The sequence below is a fragment of the Solanum lycopersicum genome, chromosome 2 (assembly GCF_036512215.1).
Source record: "Solanum lycopersicum chromosome 2, SLM_r2.1".
Taxonomy (NCBI): Eukaryota; Viridiplantae; Streptophyta; class Magnoliopsida; order Solanales; family Solanaceae; genus Solanum; species Solanum lycopersicum.
Window position 1 is genome coordinate 71,150,025 of NC_090801.1, and position 12,780 is coordinate 71,162,804.

Below are 12,780 nucleotides of genomic sequence, written 5' to 3' on the forward strand. Positions count from 1 at the left end.
TTTGAGTTGTATATCAGTCCAGTTTAATAATAGGGTGTGCGGATCAAATGAATCTGGTTAATAAATTAAGCAGATTATTAATTCAACCAAACATAAACGTTGGGCAGGTATATTCTTGAAAATTATCTAAATACACATATTTTATTATAATTTTTTAAATTTTCGATCACTTTAAAAAAAATTCCCTCTCGGATACGTAAATCTCCCGCTCGCTGATAGGTACATTTCCTCCTCTTTTATACATTCCTCCCCGATGCATTCAGATGTCTATTCTTTTATGCTAAATCTCTCCCCACTTAAATACATCCCCTTTATGTATTCAGATGTCTGTTGATATATCCGATAATTCCATAATGTATTCGAAATCAGCAAATTTTAAAATTTTTTTGTGATTTGAAAAATAATGGATTTCTTACCTAAATAATATATTTTATTTGATTAATTACGCTTTTAATTGTTACTTTATTTTTATTACCATATATAACATAATTTTAGGTTTGATAACCATTTGATATAAATCTGTATTAAAATTGAATATTAGGTGAAGTGTTGAAAAGTTGTATTAAAACTGTATTAAATATAAACAATTAGTGGTCTTGCGGTGCTGATTTACCAAAAAGTAAAAGGTGAAGCTCTGCAAAATTTGTATCAAAGTTGTATTAAAATTGTATAAATATAAACGATAATTATAATACAATTTGAATTTGATATTATACATTACTATAAGTTCGATAGTTATTATTGCAGAACAAATATAAGACATTTTGATAAATGCAAATTAATTTAAAATAGTACCAAATGTTTGAAATTCAAATATAATACTTATAATATATTTGTATTAAAATGTTTTAGTTATATATTCACCACATGCTTTGACACATGCTTATAATATGTATAATATATTGAACTCAAAGTGTTAACTATCACACCTTTAAGTTTTCTTATTACCATTATCCCTTATTAGTTTTACAAATTTTCAAAATTCCTCATTTTTGGCATCAAATTAATGTAACAACGCATCAAATTAATGTATCTCGCGCATCAGATTAGTGTATCACATATAATATGTACATCAGATTAGCGTATCATGTATAAAATGTAATGTATCTTACTTAAAATATCTCGCACATCCGATTAATGTATCAGCGCTTATATTATTGTATCAGTTTGAAGGATTTGTGTAATCATAAACTTATTAGGACAAATGGTAATTTTACCTTAAAAATATGTGATTTCTGTCCTTTGTCCTAAACATTAAAATATATGAAAAATTATATATATAGCAAATTAATAACCTAAAATAAATGGAGTAGCTAGGGTTTGATTTAATTGTGATCCATAGCAAACGTTTGCAAAAAATTGTCAAGCGCCTCTCTCCCAAATATCTCGCTCGACACTCTCCTCCAGTCTCTCGCTCGCTTCCTCACTTTTTATACAAATACAAATGTATAAAAAAATATTTCTAATTGTATAAAGCAGAGAAAAATTGTATAAATACATATATTTGTGTTCCCCTCTCTCCCCTCTTCCAGATTTCGCTCGCCACTCTCCCAAATCTCGCTCGTCACCCTCGCCTTTATCACTTATACAAATAGAAGCAACATGTATAAATTGTGTTTTTGTTTGTATAAAGCGTGAGAAAATTGTAAATACACATGCAAGTACATGTATTTTCATCCTATACACTTATAATTATAGAATAAAAATACTCCCCTGCCCAGTTTCTTTTTGTCTTTCTCTCTTTCTCGTTTTATACAATTTTCAAATTGTATCTAATTTCTCTCTTTCTCGTTTTATACAATTCGATTCAATTGTATATTCATTCTCAAGTCTCTTTTGTCTTTCTCTCTTTCTCATTGTATACAAATTCAAATTGATATAATCGTTCTATACATTTATAATAATACAATTCATTTTACAAACTTCATTTTTATATAGTTCTCTACCCAAGTGTCTTTCTCTTTCTTGTTTTATACACTTCATTTTATACAATTTGCTTCAACTGTATATGTATAGCGAATTATACAGTTTTTATGTTTGCTATGGAGTGCAATCATGCAAACTTTGCTATAGCATACAAATATGAATTTTTTATTTGCTATATGTGAAAGTTACCCTAAAATATAAGTTCCAATTTTTTTTACAAAATTATTTATATAATACTAATTCAATTAAGTCTTAAATTAAAATAAGACATAAATGTCAAAAACACATCTAAACTGTTCATTTTTTTAGTTTGTTACTCAGACCATTGAGAGTGCGAGTTTCATGCCAGAGGCCCAGAACTATCACTTAATTAGATTGAGAACACACCTTAGTGGTGTGTCTAATGCACCATCTCTTTTTTAGGGCTCGTTTAGCCATGCGATATAAAATCATAATATGAAATTGAAGTTTTATTTGATATACGATATGAAATTTTGTGTTTTGTATCTTTTCATAAACATAAAAATCTCATAAGTTGTAAAATTATTAAAATAGAATAAGATGAAATTGAAGTTTTGTTTGGATATACGATATGAAATTTTTGTGTTGTATATCTTTTCATAAACATAAAAATCTCATAAGTTGTAAAATATTAAAATAGCCACAATTATTTATTCAATCTTATCAAATAAAAAATTATAAAATCAAGTAATAAATTATTACAAAGATATTTGTTCTCCACTTAAGTAATTGTTTCATCTAGCTTTAATTTAATTAAAAAAATTAAATATAAATTGTAGTGTACTAGTTTTTAATATAATTCTCCCACATAGTATGAACAATTTCAACTTGCATTTCTCGATCATGTGACTGAGAAGACGAACCAACATTGTTACTTTGAGCCATTTGTTGATCAATATTATTCACATATATATTTTCATATTTATAGACCATAGATATTTCATCACTTTAACAATCGGTTGGTGTGAGTTAAAGAGACTATATGTTGGTGAGAATAATAAATTTTATGTCGCTGAGAATAATAATTTTTTAAAAGTAATGATGTGATTATGAATTTTATTTACGTATGAAATAAATAGTTAGTAAATATAAATGTGGGGTTGTTTTAACAAAATATAAACTTGTGGATTTAATTTTTGTATTAAAAAAATCTCAAATCATGATATAAAATCACCATGTAGTTCCATATCATGTTTTTTTGAAGAATATGGAATCACATCTCATGAGATGGAATCAGCGTGAAATCACATGTTCAAACGCTGATTCCACCTCACAATACCATATCGTGATATGGTATCACATGATCAAACGCCTACTTGGAAAAAACTTTGATACATGACAATATACATGGATAAAATATATCATCATGAAATAATTAAATAATAAAATATTAATATTAATTAAAAATTAAAGTTTAAAGTATTACTATCTGCCAAAATATATATAAAGAGCGAAAATACGTAAAACCCCCCTAAACTTGCTAGCAAAACTTACTTCAACCCATAAACTACATGGACATTTAAATACCCCCTAAATATTTTTCAAGTGATTTAAACACTCCCTAGAGATGACGTGGCAGGGAGAGTGAGTGTACTCTCATTAAAGCCCATGAAAAAAAAAACTGAAACTTTTTAAAGTACTCCACATGTCATTTTTTTATTGGTTATATATAATTAATATTTTAAATTATTTTTTTGATATATTAACTCTCTAAAAATATGTAATTTTTTTTATTTAGAGGTATATAGAATTAGTAGGCCCCTCTTTTAATTTCTTTGATTTTTATGTTATTTATAAATTTATAATAAAAATATAATATAATTTTATATTGATAAAAATTTTGAAAAAAAATAAAATTTTGTATTACATAAAGATTATAGAGTGATTTTTTTGCAAAATAAAAGAAATGATTATATTATGAAATAAGAAAATAAAAATGAAATGACTATAATAATATAATATTGTAGAGTAAGAAAAAAAAATCGCTTTTAATTAATAAAATAGAAAATTGAGTTGAAATTGATTATCTGAAAAATAAAAAAAATTATATTTAGTGGATAAAATAAAGAATCGGATTAGTGATGCGGGAGAGAAAAAGATAGAAGGTCTGTAAAAGCAAGTGCAACCTTAGTTTGGGCTTGGGCCTGTGACCAAATGCGGCCATACTTTCCTTTAAAATTGGAAACTCGTCTATAACAATGGAAAATACAATACAAAGGCTTGGATAATAAGTTTGAGAAAACTACACAAGTCACACTAGTTTAGATTTTAATTATTAATATTTTCAATAATTGCAAATATTATTTTTTCTACCAGATTTTTATGTGTAGGATATATGAGATTGAATCCGGAGATACATGTATTTATCGAATTTTAAATTGAGATACATATTTTATTTGTTTGAGTTAATAGATTGTAATCGATTTCCTCAATTAGAGGAGTAATTAAGAATTTTCATAATACATAAATAATTAATTCTAAAATTTTAAATTAATCAAATTTCTTATTGTAAGGCGAAAATCAAGAAGTGTATTTATACTTAATTAATTTCAAATTATTATTTCAAAATTACCATTTGAAATAATAAATTCATTATATTATTAGTGATAAACAAAAGCATGTATATTTTGGTCACGTAATTTGATTAATTTCATTTATTACTCTTAAAGTAATAAATTTATTAATTTGATGGATCTATTGTCAATATATGTTGTATCCAACACACCAAATACTTAGATACATGAGTATTATTCAAGTACATTCATATGTATCATAGAAGTATCTAGTATTAATTTCGTGTATTCGTTATATGTGTCAAGTATTACTTTCATGTATTTATTTATATATGGTGTAGTTTTAGTTCCACGTATCTTGTATTAATTTGATATATCATGTATCAGTTTCATACATTATATTCATAAACATGTATCTCGGATACATAGTAATTATATACTTATGATTATGTGGATCTAAATATAAAATGCAAATTGAAACACAAATTTTTATTTACAAATCATGACTTCGAGATACATGTATCATTATGTGTATTCAACCGTTTTAAAAATCGAGACACGCAATATTGATTTGAATTAAAGATGAGATACATATATTCAGCAATTTTAAAAAGTTGTTCCTAAACTATTACACTACTAACAAAACTATTTTCAGTAACGCAATAAAGAGACTTGGATTCCTCCAATTTTCAATATTTGTTAAGAAGCCACAAGGAGTCTGCTTTAATAGCGAATCCATCATGGTTACGATGCTAACCAAAATAGGCATGAAATCTGTTCTTGATATTCAGTATCGTGTGCTCAAAGCATGCTTTCTGATCAGTAGAATACCTTGGTTGTGGATGTGCATGCATCCTGCAACGAAAATGAAGGGAGACTTTTTTTAAAAAAAAAGACAAACTAAAAATGAACCAAAAATAGATATTATGAAAAAATTATATGTTGAGAGAATGAAAGAAGAGGAAGAAATGGTGGAGGTTGTGGGGTGGGGTGAGAGATATTATTGTTGGAGGAGATTGAGTGGGGTTGAATTGTTAATGTACCTCTAATTAAGAGTTTAAATTTTAAGATTATTATTTAATATCACATTTGAGAAATTGTGTATCTGATGTAACTTTTAAAGTATATGGTATAATTATTAAAAAGTGATATTATAAGTAATATTTTAAACTATGGATAGTATATGTATACATGGTAGCTAAGTATGTCTAGTAATGTAGTTTTCCCTTAATTATACAGTGAAAATTGATAATTTAATAGGCAATTTTTCCATTAAAATAATTCAATTATAAATTAGTTGTTATTGAAAAAGAATTCAATTATAATTAGTTATATTTTATTTTGTCTACAAAAAGGTTCCATTGAAACAAAATCAAGTTAACATTATATGTATGCAAGTTTTTATAAAGGAAAATGGTATGATATATTATTCAAATTTGTTATTTAGAGCGGATATATCCCTTATTATGAAAATAACTCATATATATCCTTATTTATAAACAAAATGACTCACGTATATTTTTTTTCCTCTAACGAAAATGAAAAAAAAATATAATTTTAATCTAATTTTCTAATTATTTTTTCTAAAAAATATAATTTCATGCGAGTAAATTTATTCTTCGTCAAACATATTTTTTTTTGTTTCAATGACTAATTTAGAATTATTATTTTGATAATCAAATTTATTTATGTTTCACTAATATTCTTGTAAAACTTATTGTAGATGACCAATTTTTTTTTCTTCAAATACAATAGTTAAATTACAATATAGACAAAAAAATAGTTTTAAATATTTTTTCTTTACACTAACGAATGAAAGAAAAAAACTAAGAACAAAAAACTCACATAATTATAATAAAAGAAGTCAAAACATAATTTATGTATGAAAAAAATTAAAATATACCTTGAACTTTGATAGAAGAATCATATATATCCGTAAATAATTTTTTAAGAAAATTTAAAGTAAAAAATAGAAATTTAAAACTAATTTTTCACTTCTGTTAAATGAAGAGTATATGTGAGCTCATTTTGTTACGTCAGGGACATATGTGAGCCGTTTGTATAAAGGTAAGAATATATATAAGCTACTTTCATAACGATAGATATATCAGTTCCAAATATTAAAGTTAAGAGGTATATCAAACCCTTTTCTCTTTTTTAAAAATATTTGTTGCAATGTAATTGATATATATTTTGAAAAATTCCTCAAATTATTTACTTTTAACGAATAATTTCAAGTTTGGATTTAATTTTTTTAATAGTCTTAAAAGTTTTACAACTCATATATTTTACCTCAATCAAAATTCAGTCAATATAAATGCTAACCTAGTAATTTAAGATTACTATTCATTTTAGTTATGACTTACGTAGCAATAATTATTTTATACGATTTCAATAATTTAATTATTGAATATTTGTTATGACTTATCCCATATTATTGTTCTGTTTTTTAAAAAAGAATATTCTTATATAATGTATGTTTGATTGTAGAAATATTCGAAACACAAATTGTATATTTTGTGCTATAAAGATATTAACAGAAAAATTGAAAAAATTAAGAGCCCCAAAGAAAAATGATGTTGAAAAGATTTTGTATAAATCTGATTCAATTTGATTTGTAGATTTAGTTGTTCGATATAGTTGATTTAATTTGATAAATAAAAAGATAGGAATCTATTGAAGTTTTGCACATTTTTATTTTGAAAATATTTCAATGTTATGATTTAAATTTTATTCTCATTAAGAAAAGATTTGCAATAAATAAATAAATTTATATCCAATATTACATAGTAAAAATGATGATTTATCGTGACTTTAAATTGATGATTATTTTTAAAAAATTGAACTTTTTAAAGACCATCTACTTAAAGTCTTATAATTTATATTAAATGCTTGTGAATTCTAAATTTTACATGAATGTTGAATGCAAGTATTTCTCAAAAGAACAGAAAATTCATTTTATTTGCGGTACTAAATCAAAGTGGAAGGTTGATAACTATGATTCCATGTTTAATTATACGGACGAGTCGTATGAATGATTGTAAAATTGATGAATAATAATTCATATTGTATCAATCATATATAATATTATATATTATTGCTATATGACAGCTCAATTAATTAACTAATTGCATTTTAATAATTTTGTTTGAATAAGTGAAATGAAGATATTTTTTTTAATTACACTGCAATAAATTAGGAGCGTTTTTTTTTTTTTGGGGGAAAAAAAGAAAAAAAGTTAAAAGAGAATCCCAATTCCCACCCGACGATTAGTTGTATAGCGTATTTTTGCAGCTACCTCACCAATAATAGCAGTGTTGAAAGAAGAAGATAAAGAGGCAAAGAGGGCGCATCGCATCGCAGATCGAACGGAGCCATGGATCCAGACTCAGTTGCCAAAGCATTCGTAGATCACTACTACTCCACCTTCGATTCCAATCGGGCTGGCCTTGCTAACCTCTACCAAGAGGCTTCTATGTTAAGTTTCGAAGGCGTCCAGATTCAAGGTGCTCAGAGTATCGTCGCTAAGCTCACCAGTCTTCCCTTCCAGCAGTGCAAGCATCATATCAACACCGTCGATTGTCAGCCCTCTGGTCCTGCCGGCGGTATGCTTGTCTTTGTTAGCGGGAATCTTCAACTCCCCGGAGAACAGCACGCCCTCAAGTTCAGTCAGGTATTTCCCCGTTACTTGGCTAATTGTTGTAATTCTCCATCTGCTTGTGTTCAGTTGTATAATTTCTAAGAAAATGGATCGAATCTAGATTTCCTTTTCCGAACACATTGGTGCTGTGAGTTGGTGTACAACAATCCTAAAAGAGGAATTGGACGGTTTCTCTCTGTAAACTTGTCGAACTTCGAATAATCCAACACCCATTGACTTTTCATTTCGAGGATCTCGTGATGTTAGTTGCCGTTTGTGGAGTGAGATTCTGAAAATTTAGAGATAGGTATGTGATTAACATATTTTAGGTTTACTGCTGCCGGACTAGTTCGGCTAACATGCTAATAACAAGATGCCTCTACGCTCTATGGCCTTGATTGTAACTTGTAAGTATGTCTCCGGAGTTATAGCTTTGATGGATGTGGGAGGGACTGAGGAAGATGATCTCTACATGTATGGATGCCATTTAGTTTGAAGAATGACATTAAAGTTGCTTACTAGATTTTAGACTTCAATTGAACAATATATATGAGTGGTATCTGAACCACCTTGATTGATATGATATGCCTGAGAGCTTGCTACAACCCAAACGTGTGCGGTAATCTTAGGTACTAAGGGTGGAGTTGAAGGGCTTTAACTGAGTGTCATAGTTGGGATTTGCACCTTAGACCTCCAACTTGTTATTTCTATGGCTCAACCCATTTATCATCCTTCTGGGAACAAGACATCTGCATACATATGCTATTATGTGCATTCTGCTCTGCCAAAACTCAATTGTTGCTCATATGTCTAGATGCTAATTTCTTCCTAGACATTCTCTTCATTATCGCTTTCTTCATCTGTGTAAAGATGTGCATCTTTGAAAAAATTTTATCTAGCTGCAATGCTCTACAATAAGTTGGCTGTCTTGGCAGGATGACTTTTCGCAAAAAGACAGCTGGACTATGCAACTTCAAATGCTGTTAATGCTAAGGTTCTCTTGTTAGAGAGAATATAACTTAACCGAAAATACTAACAAATAACAAACTGTGTACACCTGATAAAATAAATTTAGCTCTCCACATTGCAAATACAACTTACTAGCATATTTGGTCCCCCGAGTATCACCATAAGTATAAGTTGATCCCTTGAGAATCAATGCTAAAGCTTGGACTTTTAAATAACATCAAGTCCAACAGTGGATTGAAATCCCATAACTAGTCATGTTACCCGGCCACTCCATTAGGTGGGAAAGGAATATATTCCTTATCCAGAACCCATTCCCAAATCAAGAGAGCTCTAATAGATTATACTACCCAGAAAAGTCTGCTTGATGAACTCTTTCATCTGCCATGCTAAATCCTTTTCCAATGGCTTTGTTTTGTAAAGCTGAGAAAACCAATTTTGATCTGCCACGAGGATCAGTTTGTTGATGTAGACAAGGCTGAATCACTTGGAAACTTGAAATTTGTTATTGTGAATTTCTTTTTCCGTGCATTGTTCTCAGTTTGTAATGCCAGAGATGAGTTTTCCTGCTGCTAATATATTTATGTTTTGATATAAGGAAATTTATACTTGCAATTGTCAACTGCAACTATAGAAAGAACCAAAATTTCTTATCCAAAGTAAGGGTTAATATGTTTGGGTACTTAGCATAGCTTCTGTTTAGAGTTCTGAAAGGAATTCAAAGTAGCATATATCTCCTTCCAATTTGTAGTCATTTGACTGGCAACGAGTTGTCAATCCAAACTGCATTCTTGATGTGGTAAGTGTTCAATTTTATTGTATTCAAAGGGACCAGTGCATTAGCAGTTATACATGAATAACCAGCACAGGGGTACCAAATAATTCCTTAGATTATTGCAGTCTGCTGGTACCCTGGTGGCTTCCTTCTTTACTGTTTGTCTTCAATAAAAGTTGCAGTGACCCTAAGCAAATCTTCCATGTGATAGTCTGATACTTGATAAAAGAAGTAGTGGCCCCTAGGCCGAGCTCGGGTGGATTTGTGGCTTAGGTCGCAGGTTCAAGCCCCATACCATGCAAAGCGAAGCCTGGTATTTAAGTGAAGGGTAGAGGGCGGGCCAATTATCGACCGAGCTTAGAAGGCTGTGAATGGTCTAAAGGACAGGTCACAGACGTATTTCTCGTTTATAAAAAAATAAGATGTAGTGATAGTCTGATAGTTGTCATAACATTTCTTCTTGCTAATATGTTTAGGGTGAGCATTATTTTACTGCAAAGTATCCTGCAGATGAGCTTTAGTAGAATTGAGTTACTTCTGGCATTGGTATAGAGTATAGAATGTTGGTCAGTTATTTGAAGTGTAATGGCTGTTATGACGACTGTTGGTGAAATTTATTGGTTAATGTGTAAGTAATATCACATGTATATGGTCACCCATGTCCCAGGGAAGAAAAGGCTGTGGCTAAGTAGCATTTCACAACTTATGGAATAAGTGAACAATAAACTTCCAAAGGCAATTGTTATACTTGAAGTTCTTACTCAAAATGTGTTTTTTTTGCTCATGCATTTTGTGGGAGGGTGTTTTTCGTTTGGTGAACTTCAAAAAAGATTTTTGGTTTTATCAAATGCATTTCTTTATTATCTGTTTCCTTATAGATTGTTTAGAAAAGTTTAATAGCATAAGTTTTAGAATGTCTTCATTTTGATTTCCCTATATAATAGTACTGCCCATGTCTTGTACTTGTCCACTAATAGTAATAATAATTTACCATTATATACCTGTTTTAACCTTATTACTATGAACTATCATTTCCCAATGCATTTCTCGAAACTTTAAATTTAGGGAGAAGGGCTTGATATATCCATTAACTTTGTCATTTAGAGCTGATATACGTGACTCATTTATACCCCTACTGTTATACAAATGACTCACATATACCTTTTTCCTCTAACGAAAGTGAAAAAACTAACTTAAGAGTATATTTGATCCTGCTCAGACCCTTCTCCCTTTAATTTATTATATTCAAAGTGTGATATAGTAAATTCATCATTCTATTAATTACTCCCTCCGTTTCAAAAAGAATGACCTCCTTTCCTTTTTAATCTGTTTAAAAAAGAATGACCTCTTTCTTTTTTTGGTAAAATTTTAATTTTAACTTTCCACGTGACATGTTTAAAGCCACAAAATCAAAGGGCAATTTTGTACATTTAACCTAACTTTAATTTAGGACCACAAGATACAAAAGTCTTCTTTATACTCTTAAACTCCGTGACAAGTCAAACTAGGTCATTCTTTGTGAAATGGAGGGAGTAATAATCTGTAAGAGGGAGTATTGTCTAGCTTTGACTTAATTATATTTTGATAAAGTTTATTTGATTGAATCATGTATTCTTTAGCAGATTGCTGCCTTACTTTGTTTTATGAAGCCTTGCCTGATTATTTTCCTCACTTGTTGTCGTATAACTGTTATCAAAGGCGTGCTTTAAGCGCGCTTAAGCCCTAAAGCAACGCTCAAAACGTGTTGAGCGTTTCGCCTCGCTTTAAGTGCGCTTCAGTGTCGTCATCAAAGTTCTAAGCCAAACTTTTCCTTGTCAATGAGTCTCTTATGAAGAAGTGACACTAAACGATTGATATTTCAATTTATTTTTAAAGAAATCAAATTTATTTGGTCAATATATTTGCATTCATGTTTATAATTATTAGTTTTGGACTGTACATATAAATTTTATTTTTTCTCCCTTTTTCATTAAAACCCACACTTTATTTGCGCTTAAAGCCCTCACAGACCTTAGAGCTTTTTTCCGCTTTTCACTTTTAATAACACTAGTCACTATAACAGAAGCCTATTATTACAAGAAACAACATCCATTCTTGAATGGGTAGCTCATCCTTAAAACACATTATGCAGACAGATTATATGATGTTGTCCCATACAAATTCAAAGATAAGATTGCATGATACTCGTACAAATTCAAAGATAAGATTGGATGATACTCATACAAGTTCAATGATAAGATTGCATGATACACTTTCTTTTCATTTCTCCTGCCTTTTATTTTGCCTTGCATTGTTTACCTATTATCCAGACGCACCATTGAAAAACTTCTGATTTTTGATGATTAAGAAAAAATAAGAAGTGAAAAGTTTTTGTGAGTTGCTTTTAATTTGGGCAATTGAGCCATCCATTTCTTTTTTTTGGAATTTGTTTTTGTGATAATAGCTTTGCTGCATTGTCTGTGGTGGATATGTGGAGAAACTGCAGATACTAAAAGCCTTCTATTGAATTTGACCTTTATAGTTAATTCTATGCTATGTTAGTTGCTTTATAACAGTGGTTGATAAGTAGCGTGTTTCAGAACTTGTTCACACGCAAATTTCTAGGTTCTTACTCTTTGTTTGGATTGCAGATGTTTCATTTGATGCCAACACCCCAAGGGAGCTTCTATGTATTGAATGACATATTCCGGTTGAACTATGCATGAAGAAGGGTACTGGGGTTGAATTGTCTTTTGTTCTTGTTTTCTTTGTTTGAACAAAATTTACTGAATATATTCTAAGAATTTGAAAGGCATTGCTTCAAAAGACTGGTTTGCTGGTTGTGGCTTGATTAGTGATCAATGGATTTAACTTTATTAAAAAGCTAATGGTATAGCTTCCTTCTTGCGGGATTTATATGCTTTAAATGTTGCTGCTTCTAAGGCTCAGTTTCTCACTGT

The 12,780-nt window shown here is 29.4% G+C and overlaps 1 protein-coding gene across 1 annotated transcript; it reads left to right on the forward strand.

Moving 5' to 3' along the window:
- The first annotated feature begins 7,610 nt into the window (after positions 1-7,610).
- On the forward strand, positions 7,611-12,703 carry LOC101266683 (nuclear transport factor 2B). Its single transcript, XM_004231725.3, has 2 exons — positions 7,611-8,133; positions 12,472-12,703. Exons 1-2 carry the CDS (start codon positions 7,837-7,839, stop codon positions 12,544-12,546), a joined length of 372 nt encoding a protein of 123 aa, XP_004231773.1. The 5' UTR covers positions 7,611-7,836; the 3' UTR covers positions 12,547-12,703.
- Positions 12,704-12,780: the final 77 nt, after the last annotated feature.

Excerpts from the sequence above, each read along its gene's own strand:
- LOC101266683 (XM_004231725.3), top strand. The coding sequence starts at position 7,837 with ATGGATCCAGACTCAGTTGCCAAAGCATTCGTAGATCACTACTACTCC. Across the intron at positions 8,134-12,471 it reads ACGCCCTCAAGTTCAGTCAG|ATGTTTCATTTGATGCCAAC; the intron begins GTATTTCCCCGT and ends TTTGGATTGCAG.